The 21,712-nt window shown below is 38.9% G+C and overlaps 1 protein-coding gene and 2 long non-coding RNA genes across 4 annotated transcripts in view; 1 reads left to right on the top strand and 2 right to left on the bottom strand.

The window, feature by feature from the left end:
• Positions 1-768: 768 nt before the first annotated feature.
• Positions 769-4,780, bottom strand: LOC138749396 (uncharacterized). Its single transcript, XR_011348607.1, has 3 exons — positions 3,193-4,780; positions 2,154-2,251; positions 769-904 (listed from the first exon to the last, which is right to left on the bottom strand). It is a non-coding gene; the product is annotated as an uncharacterized lncRNA (long non-coding RNA).
• A 109-nt stretch (positions 4,781-4,889) lies between these two features.
• LOC138749607 (uncharacterized) lies at positions 4,890-21,304 on the bottom strand. Its single transcript, XR_011348768.1, has 3 exons — positions 20,879-21,304; positions 7,956-11,492; positions 4,890-5,307 (listed from the first exon to the last, which is right to left on the bottom strand). It is a non-coding gene; the product is annotated as an uncharacterized lncRNA (long non-coding RNA).
• The window catches only part of nr2f2 (nuclear receptor subfamily 2, group F, member 2), a 42,930-nt gene continuing 41,006 nt past the window's right edge, over positions 19,789-21,712 (top strand). The window contains exon 1 of one of the 2 annotated variants that reach the window (XM_069911233.1): positions 19,789-20,164. Coding sequence is in view for 1 of the 2 variants with exons in the window: in XM_069911231.1 (XP_069767332.1) it covers positions 20,113-20,164 (52 nt within the window). In the remaining variant the exon portion in view is untranslated. The remainder of the gene's footprint in view (positions 20,165-21,712) is intronic. The other variant, XM_069911231.1, reaches the window with a different exon arrangement.

Raw genomic sequence — 21,712 nt, 5'->3', positions numbered from 1 at the left:
CTGATTTACCATTAACAAATTTCCACTTTTATGCAAAAATAGGAAATTATTAATGATAGCATGAGCAGTCAAAAACGGAGCCAGCCATTCTATGGTGGTAGTCATAGGATGGTTACAGTCCTAACTGGATTGAATTGACAATGCAGAGCAATAACTAATTTGAAGTGGTTTCCAACAAAATTAGTGGCGTTGATACTCAATAATTAGTCAGAACGCGGTAAGGTTGCCAGGGAAAGCTAGAAGGTAAACAGAAGCAGAACTGCCAGTATGACCAACCACAACAGCGTTTTCCAATTACATGTTATCTCCTCATGATTGTATTGTGGTTCTCATATTTAATATATTGATAATATTTCCTGTTTAGCACAGATATTGTGATGGTGCAATGGTTAAGGAAGCCAATGAGACTTGGATTCAAATTCCATCAGGATCACTTCAGAATTTAAATTCAGTTAGTATCTTCATGATGACGGCCATAGACGCTACTGGATTGTTGTAAACTAATACCCTTAATGAAAAAGAAACCTGCTATCCTTACCCAGATTGATCGCCATGTAATTCCATGCTGCTCCCATGTGATTGAGTTACAAATAGCTCATGGCCGAACAACCAATACAACTTACGGATGAGCCGAGAAAGAATAAAACTGGACGTAGATTCCCAATTTGGACATATTTGCAAATCCCTAAGATCTAAATGAGGAGATGTGTCCCTTGTCCAGTGATGCAAAAGCCTGACCTGTTCATGCTTGCAGGGTCTTACCTGGTGGATCGTGTGTCAGTCCCCTCCATCAGAACCTCTAGCTAGCCACATTCTGTCACATCCTTAGAAGAGTACTGTTGACCATCAGTAGCAGTAGAAATGTTTAGCCTGCTGTTCCAGCATTTCACTCATTCCAGCATCGCTACCAAGGCAGGGGATCAAGACTGGTATATTAGGAGTATGGCAGGGCAGCAGCAGGTGCATATAAAAAAAGCTGAGGTCAGAGCTCAATCAAAGTACAGTGCAGGACTACTCAATGCATACTCAACAGCAGGGACATTGTGCAGTGGACAAAGTGAAGTGATCTGGCAAGCAGAATTCACATTAAAGATCGACATATTTAACTGTGAATGCCAATGTATAATTAAACTATATCCAGACAAGGCTCCAAGAACACTCCATGTAACATCTGAGTGTTAAAGCCAATACTAAAGCACTTGTAACAAGATTCAGTCAGAATTGTTGAATCCATCTTGGCTTCATTCTGAACTCCTCACCATTAGAGTAGACATTCATCAGCCAGTTTAATTTTTACCACATGTTAGCAAAAAATGGCTGGGAGCTCTGGCTAGTGCAAAGGCCTTGGCTTGGAAAGTAGCCCAGTGGTAGTATTGTGTTCCAGAACTACCAGCTGTATCTCCAACCAAGTTATTAAGCAGTTACAAAAGTGGCATTTAAACAACTGTGTGAAATATTGTTTTGTTCACAAAAGAAAATCCCATCGGCTAATTACCACATTTTACTCCATTTTATTGCAATAATCTGCGAAATCTCTTCAAGAGATGCTTACCTGGAAGAATTTCTCCTCTGCACATACCTTGATGAAAGGCTCAAGCTCGAAACGTTGGATCTATAAACTATGCTGTTTGACTTACTGAGTGTCGCCAGCATCGCGTTACTTCAATCACAGGGTCTACACACTTTTGTGTTTTGTTCCCTTCTACTGCAATAATCTGTGAAATCTCTTTGAGGGATGCCCTATCCTGAAGAAGTTCTCCTCCACTCATACCTTAATGAAGGGCTCAGGCCTGATCCGTTGGTTCTATAATGTATGCAGATTGACCTGCTGAGTTTCTCCAGCATTGTTTTCCTGGCTAATTGCCACCAATCATTCTTCTCTGAATGATCAGCAACACAATGGAGCATATTGTGATCAGGCAGCACTTACTCAACTGTAGCTTGCATACTAATGCCCAGTTTGGGTTTGCCAAGGTCATTCTCTCCTCATGATGGTCTAAACCTAGACTAAGGAGCAGAATTCCAAAGGAGAGGTGGCAATGACTGCTCTTGACATCAGAGAACACTTGTCGCAAAGCAATTTATTGGGAGGCCCAAGTGAAAATGCAGTCCATGGGCATCTGAGAAAAACACTCCAGTGGGTGAAGTCCTACCTTGCGCAAAGTGGGTGTGCCAGTTCCAGAATATCACTACATGATTCCTCAGGGCAACATCCTTAAGGTCCATCATCTTCTGCTGCTTTATAAATGACCTGCAAGCGTTGATCAAATCAGAATTGGGTTGGTTCACTAAGGATTGCATGATATTCAATTTCAATCATAACTATTCAGCAAATGAAGCAGTCTATGCCTAAATGTATTAAGACCCAGAAAATATTCAGGCAGGAACAGATAAGTGGTAAATAATACCATTGGCATAGAGTGGCAGGTAATGACCAGAACCAACAACAAGAGATGTCTAATCGCCCACCCTTGACTTTCCATGACTTTACCATCATAGAGTCAGGTTGGTATACTTGGCATAGCAGTTAGTGTTACACCAGCGATGGGGACCAGGGTTTGAATCCTGTGCTGTCTTTTCCCGGGGGGCTCTGTTTTCCTCCCAACATTTGAAACATACCACGGGTGTAGGTTAATTGGGGGTAAATTGGGCTGCAGGGACTCATGGACTGAAATGGCCTGTTACCGAGCTGGAAGTGTAAATTTTAAAAAAAAAGAGTCCACCACCTCAAACAGCCCACGGGTTGCTCTTCAACGGGAACTCAGCTAGACTGACCATTTAACAACCAAAATTATAGGAGCAGGTCAGAGGCTGGATTCCCTGTGACAAACAATTCGCTTCTTGATACCCAAAGTCTTTCCTCTCTCTACAAAATGTATGACAGGAGTGTGGAAGAATACTCTCCACCTGTCTGGATGTTGCTCCTAGAGTTTGCAGGCAGCTTTGGCGTGGCAGTGCATGAGGCCATGGCCAGACATGATGATGTGGGTATGGTGTAATAACTCCAGTACTGCATTTATCTGAGTATTAAGTGATGCCAGCACACTTCCAATCAAAGAGTTTATTGGGCCGAGGAAATCAGCTCTAAGTTTCACTTCATCTTAATTTACTGTTTGTACCTATTGCCATAGGTTAATGTCAAGAAGCAATCTAAGTTCACCTTTTCTCACCATTGATCTATCAGATGCTTACCTTGGCATGCAGCAGGTCAGAAATCCCTGTGGTCTCCAGTCTTTCCTCATAACGATGAATCTTGTTTGTTCAAGTTAAACTCCAGTGGTGTATTTCTATTGCCATTGCATCATTGCCGATTTCAATATTGAGCTTTGACACCAGTTCACTCCAACATCTCCTTCATCCTCTGCTATTTCAATGTGATTTATGAAATACACAATGCCTTCATTTTTCCATACTAAGTTTCACTACCTCCCTGCTTGTTGTGTTTAGTTGGTTCCACAATTTCTAAAGTATCTGGTTTATTGCTGGTTCCAAGTTCTAAGTCGGTATCCATGACAGTCACCCCAAAGTTGGTACATGGAACATCACACTTAGACCTCCATTAAGACCAATGTTGTTCTGCAACCACTATTTAACTGTTACCCAGTTTTCCATGTTTTGCCAAATATCATTTTGAATTTTGACAGCATTGGTTTGATTAGAAATCTTATATCAACATTTATCTTTACTATTCAGGAACTGATTTTTAATTGAATATATTTTTAGATTAGAGATGAGTGGAAGATTTGTTTAAAATGTAAATGGAATCCTACAGTTTTGATTAAATTGACTTGAAAATAAAGCAAACCCAGAAAAGCATGTTTAATTCCCTTTCAAGACAGGCAAGAGATTCATGATCCTTCATCTTCTTAGGTTACATGGTGAAGCAGAAAAAGGAAGTAAGGTGTGAGAAGTTGAAATCAGTCAAGGCCCTGGTGGAATGCATACGAATCAGGAAAAAACTTGAACAAGAAATTAAGAGGGTTAAAAGGAGACATGAAGTGTCCTTGGCACGTAAGATTAAGGAGAATCCCAATAAAAATTATGTAGATCTAAAATGTGCAGGAGAATAGCTGAATAATAGCAATTTCATTCAAGTACAAAGTTAGGAATTTGTGCATGGAACCAGACAAAGTGAGATATGAAATGAACACTTTGCTTCGATATTCACCAAGGAGATCAATATCATTAATGGTGAGATCAAAGAGGATAGCATTCTAGCGCATGGTAATATTAGGGAGGTGTTGGATGTCTTAAATAAAACATTAATGTAGGTAAATCCCCAGGACCTGATGAAATCTATCCCAGGATACAAAGAGGTAAGGGAGAAGATTCCTGATATCTTGACAAGGTTCAAAAGACAGGAAAATATCCAGTGTTATTCTTTTGTTTAAGAAAGGCAACAGGGATAATCAAAGAAATTACAGGGCACTGAGCTCTAGATCAATGGGTAGAAAATTACTGGAGAAGGTTCTTGGTGACAACATTTATTTGCATTTGGAAAGATTGGGCAAACTTGAATTATTCTCTCTGGTGCAGTGGTTTTCAAACTGCCCCCCTAAATTCACATTTCATCTTAAGCAATCCCTATGTCATAAGTGCTCTGTGATTAGTAAGGGATTGCTTAAGGTGGTAGGTGAGTGGAAAGGAAGGTTGAGAATCACACCTCTAGATCCAATTATTACTGAAATATTTTGCTTGAGAAAAATTGTAATTGGCCCATTTCCTTTGGAGTTACGAAACTGTGCAATTAGGTACAATTAAAACAGTAGTTTTCAAACCTTTTTCTTTCCACTCACCTACCACCTTAAGCAATCTCTTACTAATCACATATGGCATACAGATTGCTTAATGTGGAATATGAGTTTGGGGGGGGGGGTTAATTTCAAAACCTCTGCTGAGATGGTGAAGTATGTAAAATTATTTTTAAAATGCCATGTCAAATATTAGAAGGAAAAGATGAAAGGAAGAACATTTAATGGTGATATGAGATCCAAATATTTTACACAGAAAGTGGTAGGCGCTTGGAGGCACTGTCATGGGAGGTGGCAGAAGATATGATAGCAACATTAAAGAAGCATTTGGACAGACACGTGACTAGACATGGAAAGATGATACATGCAGGCAGGATTAATTGGATTGACATCATGGTCAGCACAGCATGTTGGGTTGAAGGGCCTGTCCTGATCAATGTTCCAATTGAATTTACCTACACTGAATCAATCGCAAGAAAAACTGAAATCTTTGAGTTGTTCGTCAAATCTGAGACTGGAAAGGATATGAAAAAATGATCCTGAAGTGCACCGAGTCCTGTAAAATTTTTAAAAATGCAACAAATGAACATTTGATGTTAACTTATTCCTGAGGAGAAAATAACAATTAAGAAGTCCAATTGTAGCATAAAGGACAGTCATAGAAAAATCATGGAAATACTCCATATCCTGCAAAAGTCGAATTGTCTTTTCAACATTTGTATCATAACCTTTGTCAGAGTGAAGCAGAAATTAGCCATATCAGTCAAGGAAAACCTCATTGAATAAGGGAGTTGAACACATCTACAAAACCCTTGAGTGATGCTTGCATTCTGCAGTAGTAAATGCATACAATTGCTTATTATTGTCCGTTGTCTGGTTAAAACACATGGTTAAAATCATTCTTCAGTTGACAATTAAAAGGGGCATTAATCAAAGTATTTTAGAGCACCCTTATTTACAGAAGCGAGTCTGATGATTTTTTGGGCAGATTCTTATTCACAAAATTCTGAAGTTGTGCATGAGATCATTGCAGATATTATTAAAGTTTAATGCCTCTCTATTGTTTATTCTGTGAGCATCAATAGTGTTTGCAGAAATAAATCTCTTCACTTTAAACATGATGTGTCTAATACATTTGAATTAAATCCAATATGCACCACTTCCTATAACTTTATGACAATGCACTTAGGCCTTGCACTTTGCAACACACACACACAGACCCACACACACCCGCACACCCACACACCCACACACCCACACACCCACACACATACACCCACCCACACACACACCCACACACCCACGCACACACACACACACCCACACACACACACACACAGACCCACACACACCCGCACACCCACACACCCACACACCCACACACATACACCCACCCACACACACACCCACACACCCACGCACACACACACACACCCACACACACACACACACCCACACACACCCGCACACCCACACCCGCACACCCACGCACACACACACACACATACACCCACACACACACACACCCACACACACACCCACACACACACACCCACACCCACACCCACACCCACACACACCCACACCCACACGCACACAAACACATATGCCCATAGATATGGCACACTCAGCATTAACAATCTTTTTCTTTCCTTCAATATTTTTCCTCATAATTACCAAATTAAATAAACTATGCCAGACTTTAAGTCTTTAAGTGATACATGCTTGTAGCCTAAGAGTGATCAAATTATGATGCAAGATGGGAAAGATCCTCGTGGCTATGATCAATCTGAGATTCAAGGAAATGTTTCAGCCCAACATTGTCCTATTTAAGACGATGCTAAGGTTATAAATACATTTTAACTAACACTAGGATAATTGAACAATTTTGCAAGGAGGCCCTTTTATTCAAGATGGACTTTCAATACTATTAGAAACTAAAGCTTTGCTTATTTTTTTTGCAAGCCATTCTAAATTTAGGAACGATTTATTAAATTTGTCGGACTACGTCCAGAGACCTTGGGCTGTTTTTTAACTCTAACCACAGATCAAGTGAAAGAATGTATAAACAAGGAACTTCAGCATTCCATTCAGCTAATTGATCCCAAATGCCTTTTGACATTGATTGTCGACACATACGCTTCTTTCTCCCATTTATTTCTTTGCAGTTCCTGATCAACACTTCAAACAATACTAAATGGAATATTGGTTCGCTTCGTGTTATCCATTAATTCATTTGTAAATATCTGAAAAAAACAAATGAAACCGTGAATCTTCTTATTCTTTTTGGATTTTCCCCCTCAGTTTAAGGAGATGATGCTGTCATGTGAAAGGTTGTTTTCTTTGAGTGGACATATTTTTAAGAGACCTGGTCACATGACAATCTGTGATCATTCTTTTCACCCATTTCAATAGGCATTTAAATAATATTTTTGAAATTCATACACATTGTTGACTGAGGCAATCATAGAAATAATTTTAACTGCTTGCATTAATAGAGTACTTCAGGAAGAATGAAAAATACAGAGATCTGTGGTTCAATGTACTTGTGTGATTCAGTGTAAAACAGGAAAAATTAAGACTTGAAAAATTCCATGTACCAATAATCTAAAAACAATGCAGAACATCCTATGAATTAATTGTGTACTATCAGACAAGACTTTGAGTTGGCTTGCCATAATCAAATTCATATTTTCATGGAATATTGAATATTTCTCACTGTAACTATTGCTGCAATATTTGCATTTTCTGTGGCTTTTTGAATTAATGGGCATAAATTCTGATTGGTGGCCACAAGTGACCATTATTTGGAATTCCCTGAAATCAATCATTGGAATGAAACTCCTTCAAATTATATCTTTCAGCAAACTGAAATACTCTTTCATTGCTTTGAATCTTGTAGAATTATTTATACCTGTATTTCCTTTGAACTTCCATTGTGTTTTGTGTTCTGTTACTGAACCCGAACAAAAGGTAAATATAACATTGGGAGTCAAGTACTTTCTGGAGTCATGTCCAACGAAAACAAAAGCAATTAGCTTGAGAGAAAAAATAACTTGCTTACCATAAATAAATATTTTATGTTTAATTTGAACCATTTATAACTGAATGAAGTCTTCATGTTATCTGCTAGGATATATCAGGAACTCACAAGTGATTTGGTTACGGATTAAAACATATTATTTAAAATATTGTGTAACTTACAGTTATGAAGACAAGTCCTCCTCACCAGTAAGAATTCACCCATCTGCAAGAGTGAAATGGAAAAAAAAGAAATCATACTTAACATTCTTATTGTTTTGTCCCATTATATTTTGAGCTTGGGGCCCTGCCCTAACTTCACCTGTTGCCCTTGGTTTTTGAGTTGTACGTGTCAGAAGGCGGAAATGAGACGGTTTTGAAATTGCAGGCCTTTGTTAAATCCAAGTCTCATGAAGACTTTGCTAACCAAATATTTTTAGACAGTTCCTCAATACAGTATACTTCCAAGTTCTAAGCTACAAAAGAACTGAATGCTGATAATGTGAAAGAACTGCAGGAGGTTTAAATAAGCAAGCATCTAATACCCTTAAACAATCAAATTAGTTTGTTTGTGTTAGAACTCAAATTGTCTGGAACATTTGCCAAACAAACCCTTCAGACTCAATATATATTAGCACATTGTTTTTCTCTCTGAAAAATCTCAGTCATGTAGACAATTGCATATGAAAATTTAATTGCTTAAAGGCATAATGGTTAACTGATGTTTATTCTCTATCTTTGTTATGTGCGATTGCAGTTGTAATCTGACAACAAAGAAAAGGAAGAATAATGTAAATAATGCCTTGTGCTTTATGTTCTCTGGCAGAGCCCTGTAACTATTTTCCGATTGGCAAAAATGATGTTTGGCATTTAAGAATAATCTCCTCGCACCAGTGCTACGAGTATGTGGCAAAGTTTGAGTTGAGTATTTTGGTTGCAATTTCTTGATTGACACAAAATGATCACCACGTTAAGGAAGAGTGCTGCTTCTTAAAATGGATTATATTTGTATCAATGAGTTTCCCATGAATGGTAGATAATGCTATTTTGAAGCCATTTTGGAGGTTTTTCTTGTGAATATTTGTATTTTTTAATATGCTGATTAGCACTTTAATAAAGCTTTCCACATTTGAAGTTAGGAAGTCCAGTCTTTCCTATTATTTAATTAGGGCTCACATCAAAATTATTCCCAAATGGAAACTTGCGAAGGCCCGCTTTATTCCACCTTGTGAACCTAGAAGTAATTATGTGTGCGTTGGATCAGATGAGTGGCTCTCATTTAAAAAAATTAAAATGTCAGGAGCCTAAAGACGAGCAAAAGAAAAGGAGGAGAAAGAAAAAAGAAGCCAAAAGAAAAAGCACTCAGCTTCTTCGCCGCTGTGGTCAGATTCCTGATTAATCAATGAACCAAAGACACTGCCTTACTTTTCGTGCACAACTAGTCTGTTCTTATCATTTTATTTTATGACAGTAATGTTGTAATATGAACGGTTGCTCTATGACGCTGCCACAAAACACCGAATTTCATGGCTTGTTCGTGACAATAACTCCTGATTCTGATTCACACCTTCAATCATTACACAACTCATCATTTCTATCGTCAGTACACAAAAAAAAAACTACAATGTTAGTTTTATCAGTTATGGTTTGATCTGACAAAATGATTGAATGACAGGATTGAAATCTTATCTTTTTCATCATACTGACAGGTGAAAGTTCGACTTGTCATATTCCAGTCAGTTTTTCCATAATCTCTGCACTCCATCCTAGGCTCAAACCTCTGAGATTTTCTCTCTGGACCCTTCTGCTTCTCGACACCTCTCTCCTCTTTACAACTGTCTTGTTGAATGAGCTTCCGGTTACTAATCACATCTTTTTGGCTGTATTTCCATTTTTTTTCCTGATAAGTTCCACTGAAGGACCTTGGCAATTTCTAATGCTTTGAAGGTGCAAACAGGTATTGCTATACATTGACTTGGTGGGGATCTGTTTCTCAGGCTACTCACCATTCACACCTTTCGCAAGGTTTGAGATCTCACTGATCTCAATGGAGATTCCATGTTCGTTGTTCAGGAGGCAGATGAGGTGTTAAAATTTATTTCAATTATTTTGTTTCAGTTTTCTTATTTGCCATTAAATCTAAGTCACTGTTCTAGTAAAAGACTACTTGAGGTCGTATGTGAGTGGGGGAAAAATTGGTTAAGAACCACTGGGTTAATAGATTAATTGGTCACATGGATGTATTTAGCATCAGGGCTTTGTGGGCCAACAGAAACATACACTAGAGTTTGCTGCATCTTCAAAGTAGATGAAATGTTAAAATTTATGACAGAAGGCAAAGCTCCAACAACCACCCTGTCCCCTCTCAACTATTCAGAGTTGCCCTTTAACAAGCTTTGTCATGAACATTCCGGACTAACTAAGACAAAATCCAGATTTTGTGAGATGTGCTGGGCCAGTAGGGTTGGTCCACTACATGCAACCCAGGTGCGCATCGGCATGCAAGGACTGCCAGCAGTTATTTAAGGCAGCTGGTCTGTCCTGGAGTGAGTTTCCCCTGATTACTGGAGCCATGAATCCACAATATCGATTCCAAATTTGGTTCTGGTGGTCCATTTTATGTGGTCAGTTTCTGGTTAGCATACAAAGTAGAAAAAGGAAAGGCTCTGGTGTATCCCTGCCAGTGTGCATAATTCTGAAGACTACAGAATAAAAAAACAACACATTCTCCATTCCAGCACATTATCATGAACTTCACTGCTGGTGTCACTGTGGCCTGAGTTGGAAAAGTGTTCAGAAAGCTAATACTTTGTGACTCATGAACTCAAAATTACGAAGCAATGTTTCTGAACATTTGCAGAAGATTTCTTTCTGAGCTGTTGCCCATCTTGAATGTGATGGACATTACAGTAGGCTGATGGACAGTATAAATTTCTAAGAATCTGAAACAGGAAAGGGAACTGGGACTGAGGTCAAAGTAGACACAAAAACCAATATGTCTGGAACATGTCTCATGATGATTCCAAGATGTCTAAGGAGTACAAAAAAAGATGAATGGCACCAAAGTCCATATGTTAAACAAACTGGAGGATAAGGAGAAGTCCAAGAAACATACACTAGAGCATCTGGTAAAGTGAAGAAACAGATCCAGCTGGAGTGAAGTCAACGTTGAATACTTAAAATGTGGTTTGTGTTTAAAACGCCAAGCATTTTCTTTGATATTTACTGCTTCTTTTCCCAATAATGATGGCATATATTTACATTTCAAAATATGCCAAGATAGATACAAGGGTGTATAGAATATCATATTTTGTATGCACTGATTTTCATTGAACTACGAAAAGAGATATAAACCAGCTCAAACTATTTTTTTCATGAAGCTACCACTGTACTTTACATATTCTTTTCAAGGCAATTCATTTTTGTTCATTTATATCGAACAACCAATTCAAATGGGTTTCTAAGTAGCTTTTGAAATATTTAATATATCCTTTGCAAGAGAGATCTCTGACAAAGCAAGGTGTGCTTAAGCTATCATTTTAATTGCTGATTATAGCAAGTACAAGGATGTTCTTTCAATAAAATATCAACTGATATCTTTTCACTTAGCTTTCTTTGTTCCTGATGGGATTTTAGCAGAACTGCTCTTGAAGATTTGGCTGATTACAGATGGCCTCATCTTTTCTGAGGGTAGAGAGCTGCGACCATAGGACGCGCAACCTGAATTAAAATGTAACAAAAATGTGATTAGTGGTGATGTGGAATACATTTTTTTTCTTTATGTTTATGGTCTGATGTTCCATTATACTGTCCAAACCTTGATGGTGCATTGCTGCTTTTTGGTGTTAAAATATATAAATATATTTTCAATTAATTTGAATGGAAAGTCTTACTACTGCCATTAATTTAAATATTTGCTCTTGGATTTAAGTCATAAATGAATATGTTAATCTGCATTTTGTTGTTACATCATCTACACACAGTTACAAAAGATTGTTATTTGAACTTGAAGCATTGCCTATTTGTAACAAAATATCAGCTGATCTTAAAACTTATTTCCTGTACTATTACAGGTTGAATCTCAATCATGCAATTTTACATACAATTGTTTCAGAGGTTATTGCATCATTTAATGTTTGACTATGAATGAAATACTTCCTACTTTACTGCATGCTAATTGTAAATGAACTTGTTATTTCACCCTCAAATACACATAGGAAATTCCACTGGAAATATCTCATAAATGTTGCACATGTGTGCATTAAAATATGGTCAGGAATGCATTTTCTCTGTTGTTTGATCTTTCCAAGCGGACAAGCCAAACCATATTTAATTAAACATTATATTATCAGTGATATGGTTTAGCATGTGCCTTGTAAACATCTATAAAAATATTGAATGCCAATTAGACCATTCCATCAGTGAAATTTACAAACTGAAATTCAACAACTTAAGTGGAGAATATATTAAATCTTCTGCCTTTTGAGACAGATTGATATTGATATTGCCCCCACCTCCATAGGAATGGAAAAAAAATTCCCAGGTGCCACTATTGAGAGATGTGCAGGTATGTCTAATTACAGCATTGTTCCAAACTGACTCAGGTTGATCAGAGAACCTGGTGTGGGAAAGTTAGAAGAGTAGAAATATATAGACTTGTCTATAATAAGTTGCCCTTTTGATTAAATGCAATGGGCATTTTAGGAAAATGAAATTCACATTTTAGTCAAGCATTGCACAAACTATGTTTTTTTCTCAAGACTGGACACAAAATTTTGATTTCTAAAAAGAAATTATTAATTTGAAAACCAAGTATGTATTTGTACTAGTTTATATTGTTCAAATTTTTTTTACAATGAATTGCAATATAATTATAGCAATAAAGTTCCAATTTTGTTTACAATGGAATTGCACAAAACACACAAGGGAGAGCTTTTTGGGGGCAGGGGGAGATTTACTACATTTGTTTTGAGCACACTCATGGATGCAAATATGGAGTAATTAACCTGTACCTGCCAGAGGATGAAAGGTGTAAAATGCTCTCTGAGGAAATACTCAGAAGCTATACAATTCATATCCATATTACCCATTCATATGTATTTATATTAAATGTGTGGTAACTTGGGGGAATATTACCCTACAAATACAGAAAGGTCCCTCCCTCCCCTTCAAACAGCAAATAAGATATGATCATAGCAAGTTATTATTTTCTGCCCTTTCGGTAAAAGAATAGTTTCATTATCAAGGGAATTACATTAAAGGAATTTTCAGAATATTGCTGAATCAAATTTTCACTGTGTTAATAATTCTGCAACATTTTAAAGCACAACTGGTGTTCTCTCTCTTTATTTATTTTCGATATTAAGGGAAAGGGTGGATCTGAGGTTGATGCATGAAAGTGACAGATCAAGTTGAAACAGACGCGAAGGGCTGAATGGCCCACTTCATCTCCTGCTGCTTCTTGCTATTCTTCGCCCCGATAGGTTTGCGAATTTGCACTTTTATTGGCAGCGAATAAGGGATGTGCCGCAAGTCGCACAATGAGACATAGTCAACATGAACCAAACGTATACATTGTTCACTTCGCAATGAAATCTCCGATTCCTTCATAATGAATGAACGTCCTGTTAATTCGACTTCTCTGTTAATATTGGGCGCCAAATTTAGAGCCACCGGTGTTAAGGAATAAAGCTTCACGTTCCAAGATAGATCATGGGGTTTTTTTTGGATTGCCATTGATATTCCAAACATTCAATATTTGCTTAGCTGTGTACAATCGAAATAGAGTGTACCCGAGGCGCAGAGAAATCTTATGGGGTAAAATAAAATCATGTGCAAAATACAATTGCTGTTTAACTTCGCCTGTTGTCCAACTCCCAGATTAAAACTAACGTTAGGGAGTTTGACTCAAAACTGGAGGGCCGAATAAATGGACCTTAAATAAATGGACCTTAAATAGCAACACAAGTTTATTGCCTGTCAGTGAATCAATCCCGTTCGCAAAATTCACAGCCCAAGTTCATTAAAATAACTTTTCTTTGAGCTATCCGCCAAGTCCCTTTCTCAAACAACCTATCCCCGTATGAGATGGCAATCACGAAACAATTCCAATTGCTTTTAAGTATCGAAATGCTGGAAGTCCAGGAAATGTGATTGAGATCTGAACTGGAACTTCTGAGATGGATACATCGGTGAGCTGCTTTTGTGAATATCGATTATTACTGTGCTTTACACTTTACTGCCGGCTTTTATTTGTATTCCCTAAACTCTTGGCATGAAGGATATGTTATATCTTCTCCTTACAGCTCTTTGCACCGCCGAAGTAGTGGGTAGTTAAACAGACACTCATTTCTGTCGGCTGTGAACAGCGATTTGATCTTGAGTTAAAGAAGAAGCCTCATAAAGTAATGCAGGACGGTGGCGTCGGGGGGGTGGTGGGTGGGAGAGTGGGTTGGGATTGGGGCTGCTATTCATCAGACATCAATGTGAAGTTAGCCCCCCCCCCAAAAAAAAGAGTCACTTTGAAACACTCATGCTTAATTATCTTAGAAGCCGATTCGTGCACAAAATAATTTCAGGTTTTGGAGAGTGAGAGAGAGAGAGAAAAAATCCTAATTAAATCCAGTATCTGAGGACTGGAGATGTTTGATAACTAAACTCTTCATCAGCAATTTATCTTCCTGGAGCATAAATTTACTGCTTTCATAGCTCTGACGAGTCCTATTAATCTTCTTCGCCAAGTTTTCGATAGGAGTCTACAGCTATTTGGGCCATGTGATCCAGGAACATCTAAATTGTCATCTGGAAGGGCAGAAGGGAGATTCCACACAAGCCTTGTTCAGTTTGAAAGAGAACACACAGACAATCGAAACCCGAACCTGTTCAGTTTGAATTGACAACTGTTTCCTGTCTCACTCCCGCACTATTTTATGTGGTTTAGAGAACCAGTCTCTTCGAACTCGATACACACACCATTGTTGAAAATGCAAAACCAAAAAAGTCATTGTAAAATTCACTATATTTGAGAGAAAATATAATAATGTCCCATCAATTGTGATAACTATGTAGAATCAAAATATCAGCAAGGTTATCATTTGGGATACGCAGGAATTGGAGCGAGGTGACAACAGGCAGGGTTGGTTGCAGTTAGGGCCTGGATCTTTATGTTGCAAAACTGAGAGAGGATAAAAACCCCGTATTTATCAGAATATTGTTCCAGTTTATTAGAACGTGTTGGGAGATATGTCCACAATTTATTTTTCTGGTAAGACACTCGTAAAGTATTTAGAATATAAACAAATGAATATAAAACTATTGATTTTGCACGGCGTGTGTTAACAGTGATAGGAGCATGAAGTCTAAAGAAAGTGTTTTGCGTTGAATTAGGAAGAAGTATTAAGGACATTATAAATTTGATTTGTTAAGTTGCAAGCAGTCATTTTAAGGAGATGGAGAATCACTGAGTAACAATGTCACGGCGCGACGGAGTCTAACTATTTCTTACAATTATCTTCCTTACAAACTACATCCACTTTGGATGTAAAGAGAAGAGGGAAGGGGAAAGGAAGAGATAGAAAAATGCTGGCGTTCTGCCTAAAGAGAAATCATTTAAACAAATTAATCCTTCGCCGGTTAAATTGACATGGCAATCCATCATCGCAGAGCCAACCTCTGAAAGCAATCTACTGGCTGCGTGTTCTCAGATTGGCCCTGGGGGCACAGAGACAGATAGAGAAGGTGAGGGGTGGGGGATGGAGTGTAACCTGCACCTTTAAATGAACAACAAAGTGTTTATGGAAGGATGTGGAAAAAAAAGCACACAAGAAACATCGAAGTTAAAGCATCTAAGTCAGTGATTAATGAAAGTTAAAACGAGTAGTGATTTGACTGTTCGGGACTGCAGGTGAAAATAAGCACGACACCTTACATCAACCATATGTTTCTTTGGTTCAGAAAATATGAGACTGATTCAGATCCCGATTAGTAAAAGAGAATAAGAGTCCAGCGGTTGGATTCGTCTCTAATAAGCAGTAAAGAAGAAGAGTGAAATCATGTTTTAAAATGGACAGTGAAACACTTAGTTATCGTTGACTTGAAAAGAGATGTAGACAAGGGCAGAAAGTCCCATTGATTGGAAGGGATAATCATTGCTTCGTACAATCCGCATGACGGCACGTTGTTCAGAATGGGGGAGCTGGTGTGAAAGGGGGACTGATAACTTATTTAATACTTGGCTGAGATCTAAACTCTCAGTTAACGCTTGTCTTGGATTTTGAGAGATCGTCGTAAACAAGAGGAGAGCAAATTTACAGAGTGTTCCGGGGATACACGTAAAACCCTGACCAAGACACGAAGAGGAAAAGCTGTAGAAACCTGGCGTTTCCCCAATAATTAAAGGAGACAGTGACAAATTGGTTTACATCGGTAACACAAATCGCGTCTGCACTTGTTTGGGAGGAACTAGGAAAGTTTTTTTTTCATAAATGGTTTGCAGGAGTTTCTAGAAGTTTAATGCACAGTGCGTGTGGATGGAAATTCTATTTCTCGCCTTTCCTGGAACTATACTCAGTGTAGCCATCGTTTTGTTAAGCATTCGCCGCCTTCTGCCGCAAATCATCTTTCTGACAATACCGGTTGTCTTTCTTTATCGATCAAGTACCTCTTGCTGCCTTTCAACATCATTTATGGTGTAACGTAAATGAGTTCAAAGCGCGCCGTGGATTTGCTCGGATTAATGCACGCGTTCGGCATGGTCTTGAATTAAGAAAATCACACGTGTTACCAATTTTGTGTGTTTGTGCTGGGGAGAAGAACATTTTAGCGGATTCTTCAGAATCTGGTAGACGGGAGAAGTGATGTTGGGGTGCTGGGAAGAGTAACACCTTTTTGTTTGTCAACGCAGTCGCTGCAAACCGAATGGATCTGAAACTTAATCATTTTAACAACTTGAAATAGTAAAAGAGCAAATGCACAAAAAGCGATTGCCAAAATTCCAATTGCGAGATCAGCGTTCAGTTCATGCTATATTTTTTTTCTGGCATCTTTACAACACACACAACCTCAAAGAAGTTTATCACGAGAAACCAATACTGATTCTCGACTGTGTATCCAGGCAAACATCAATCAGATTCTTAACAACATTCTTGTATACGCTAAATCTTTCCGCCCAGCCTTCAAACTCGATTTTTTTTTAGCGTGTTCATTAGCCTGATTAATTTTTGTTATATCTTGGGTTAATTGGGGCATCACCGTGAGGCCCAGGGTCAGAGGTGCCCATGCTAGTCTTGGCGTAGGACTTCTGCAAGAAGGTGAGGGAAAACGCAGTTTCTCTCACACGCAAACGCACACACCATCATCTTCTCCACCTGCAGCTCGCAGTTTGTCTCCAGGGAGTGCAAAACAGGAGATGACACTCTGCAAATCGCTAATTAGACTTTCCCAGATACCTCGGGATGCAGTTTGCCTTTTCGCTTCTGTACAGCTTTACGGCTAAATATAGACGGAATCTCAATTTATTTAACATTTTACCTAGTTTTGCTTCAGATTTTTTGTTCCCTCTCAATGTTGAGACACATGCGATTTAACCGTGGGATCCATTGGAATGTACAAATATCCTTTATTCATGTAGGGGTATGTACCCTGTTAGTGCGTCCGTCCTTTTCGTTTTAGAACATTACTTAAGACAAATGCAGTTGATGTTCAACTTCCTGCATCGTCCACAGATGTTTCGCCCTCGCCACCGCTTCAGTTCTCTTTCCCTAATTTTGTAGAACAGTATTATTTCTTCCTTTCCTCTTGCCCTTACCCACAATGTCAGAAATCGCTTTCCAATCAATGTCTATTGATTTCAGCACCTCTTTTTATCCAGTTATCCCCACATCTGAAACATGCCTTTAAAACCTCTCTTTACACACAGTGATTTACCCCTTTGCTCCGTTCTCACCAGCGAAAAGCAATCGATATGCCCGTGTTATTTGTGTGTGATCAGTAAATATTTAGTGTGGTGACATCTTCAGCTTCTCTACCAATCGATACAAGACCCAATAGGCGGCGTGTTGTAATCTGTAGACAACTACTGTCTGCTGTTCTCTACGGTGTACCTTTTATGCCTTTTCCTTTCTTTCTGGTCCTCTGTTAAGATCAATTTCTTCTCGCCTCAACCTCTGAGCCACGCGAGTAACCCTTTAGTGCGACATGACACATAATAAACTGGGTCGCTTGCTATCATTGTCTTTCCATTCATATATCGGTGTGAATCTTATTAAAACTGCACTGTACATTGCAAGTTATTAGGTTTATCCAGTGTATATTGCTGCTGTTCCGAATTATAGCGGTGGCCATGCACGCGAATAAATAAATGGTGTCATGTTTATTTCTAGCAATTTAGAACTGTTAAACCCCTCTTTCTAATTTCACGATGAGCAGGAATAACAACGTTCTCACATTTGTCATTATTCTGAGTTTTGAAAAAGAACTCAGGAACTACAGATACGTTTTTTTTAAAAATCCACTGCAATGCTGTTAGTTTTTTTTTCATTCGTCAAGCAGTCCTGTGCCTATATCCTTGGCAACTAAGTCACAATACTATGTTCTTCCAGGTTGCGCACACTTCTCACTTTTGTAAAACAAAAGTGCTCACTCAATATATTTAAACATGGTTATAACTAAAATAAATCATTTTAAAATAAAACGAACTGCACATTGGTGTTAAAAATGTTTCACTTATTAATCGGCCTTATCACAATGCCACCAGTTTCTTTTAAGATCATCGTTCCTCTGTGTGTATATGTATCTGTGTATCTCTCTGTGTGTGTGTGTGTGTGTGTGTGTGTGTGTGTGTGTGTGTGTGTGTGTGCACCTTGAAAATAAGCAGAATTCACACCATCAATAATTAAAAGATAGTGTAATTATATTAGCGGTAAGATTTATGGCCAAATACACTATATAGGTCGTTCTCCTTGGTTTGACATTTCACTTGTGATGTTCCTCTTTTTAACATAAATATTTTGCTTAACGTATACGTTATAGGTATATAGTGTCCAGTAGAAATGCCTTTCAGTTCTGATATCTATTGTGCCATTTGGAAGTGGCTATATGGAAAAGTGATGGAGCGGCTAATACTGGCAAGATTTGGAAGTGCACACGGACTTAATGGTTTAATTGCAGCAGATTCCAACCCGAGAATCCGGAGGGTGAGCAGTATTTAGCTGCAATCAGGCCAGAAATGTAGCACAAGATTTTTCTCTTGAAAGAGCGCCTATGTGTCCATTGAAGGGCGCTGATCCGAAAAGACAGAGGGGACAAATAAAAATCGATCTGAAGCGACCCTGGCCGTCCTTTTCACACGATTCACACACAATCCCCTCTCAACTCTACCAAGACAAAGGCCTGGGACTGGAGGGATTCTCCACAAGCTACAGATACCCTTTTGGAAAACGCGTAGATAATTATACACTGGGCATAAACCACACTGTAAACCACTAGATCATCTCAAATCTCAAAGAAATATTTGCTCTTCTGCAAAGCATTCATGGAAGTGGAGACAGGCATTTAGCATTGGAGCAATGAGCGGCGTTTGCATTTATAAGTCTGAAACAACTTTATAGAACACAAATAAATTAACCTCGACATTAAGTTCTCGGAATCCAAGCAACCACACAATCGGCTACAACTGGCGAGGGGTAGAGGGGGTGATTGAGGGTTGAGGGTAATATGATATACTCCCTCCTCTCCTTGCTAGACTACTCTAGTCGCAGTGTACTTCTGGTTTGCAACTGATGCATGCATTCTGCACTGTTGTCTGTACTTTTGGCCTCAATTGTCTTCATGCCGCCCCTCCCCCGAAAATCCATATATTGGAAACTTTTCTAATAGCGTAGAACTGACCAGAGCAAAGGAGCGAAATCGCGCAGGACAGGGGTACTACTCGCCCGGGGGAGGGGAAGGTGGGGGGGGGGGAGATTTAAAAGGCGGGGATCGCATTCCTCTGCACTTTCCCCAATTCGGCGCTATTGAAAGGCCCATAAAGTTAATCGTAAGATTGGGCGAAAGTTAAATTGCAAATCGAAAGTACTTCCCCTGGTTTCTGAATATTTATATGAGCCTCTCGCTCTCGCCAAAGGCTACCTTTTTTTTTTATCAGTTTACACTATCGGTCGAGCAAACAGATGACGGTCGATTCTCTTCAATAGGCAAATAGATCAGGTGAGGAGGAGACGAGCCCTCCTTCAGTTCACCTGCCAGAAAAAAAAGAGATTCATCTCACTCAGTAGTTTCCAACTCGGTTCCGCCAAGATTCTCAACTTCCTGTGTCCAGAGGAGACTTCACCAACCCATCACGATGCAAATAATTTCGGACACTGAACAAAGACAATTGCAAGCAATGATGTTTGGTACGTTTTTAATAAATATATATGTTTCTACTGTTGTTTACTTAATCGAGGGAAATACGCTTTTCTTGATCAAAACATGATCGTTCTTAAACACCTGTATTAATTAATCTATATTATGTTGACACGAAAGCAGGCTTTGAATTTCAACACATGCTCTACTTTGTAGCCAGTTGAATATCCGTTAAAACAATTCAAGTTTGTGCTTTAATTATTTCTCGATTTAATGGGGGGGGGGGGGGGGATCACTAAATCAAGCTCGGGTTCTCGTTCTGATAATTTTGATAATCTAGTGCCCAGTTCTTATGTTCCGGGTAGTTATGTACGTGTTTCCAAATGTAATAGCGATCGGAAATTCAATCGAACCGTGAATGGTTTACAATGTTGCACGATGGTGTAATATTATGGAATATGTAATATTAGAAAGAAACATGTTCGCCAACCTCAGGGTCCTAGAAACCTTTCTCAAGCCCGTCGAGTCCGCAGAAATCCAAAGCCCCTGTCCCGTATTTCAATTAATTTTTTTTCTCTCTCTTTCCATTCATTACCAAATTGCTGTGTAACACTGCTTTGATTTACAACGCTGTATATCGCCGGCGAGCTCATTACAAAACAAACCCCTTCTGCCTTAATATAAGAAAACAGTTTGAATCGGCGCAAATGACTGCTACAATCAACAGATTTAATTTGAACGGTGTATTAGAAATTGGTACTCACCACTTTTATCTAGATCCAGAAACGCATCTGATGATTTTTGGTGGGAAAATAAATGTTTATTTATTTGAGGGTCGAAGCAGCGGGTTCAATTTGGCAGTACTGCTTTGATGAATCGTTTTAGAGAGGGGAAAGTCTATTAGCAATCGGTTGTTTTTGAAATAAGACCAATTCCAGGCACCTAAGCCAACCCATACGTCCAGGCAGATCTAGAAAAAAAACAAAGCGACGGAGATCACGCAGTCCCGCTCAGCAACGTCCAAGTCAATTAGAGAAAAATCCTAAAGAATTAATCACATTAAAGGTGCAGAAGTTTTTTTTTCCCGGGGTATAAAGGACGCGTTGTGAGCGAGGAGGCGCCGCGATCCCTTTGAATAGCTTTGCTGCTTCAGAGTTCTACAGCGACACTCCATACGCTAGGTGGCAGCCAGATACTGTACAAGATTTTGACAAATTCTCCAGCATATGCTGCGATTTAGCACTGTAAATTTTTCAGAAGCCCGCTGCACTGACAGCTCCCGGCGGTTATCAAAGTGCCACAAGTCACCGCTTAAAAACTGCAATGACTTTGAGATCACCGGGACACAATGGGAACCACTTTCCCTATTCATTGTGTTGAAATGTCGTGAGAGAGAGAGAGAGAGAGAGAGAAACCAGGGCAAATTCACAGGGAACTCAAATTCAATAGATCTAGCTAGTTATCAGTGTACAACTGGGAAGTAAGTGGCATCTAGTTTGTGTTATAAATAACCATGCCACGGTTAGCATACAACACAATATTAATTTAACAAATCCTACACACCTCCATCCTTGGGAAAGCTTTAAACTCCGACGGAA

The sequence above is a fragment of the Narcine bancroftii genome, chromosome 14 (genome assembly GCF_036971445.1).
Source record: "Narcine bancroftii isolate sNarBan1 chromosome 14, sNarBan1.hap1, whole genome shotgun sequence".
NCBI classification, from domain to species: domain Eukaryota; kingdom Metazoa; phylum Chordata; class Chondrichthyes; order Torpediniformes; family Narcinidae; genus Narcine; species Narcine bancroftii.
This window is presented reverse-complemented; position numbering and strand designations above follow the sequence as displayed.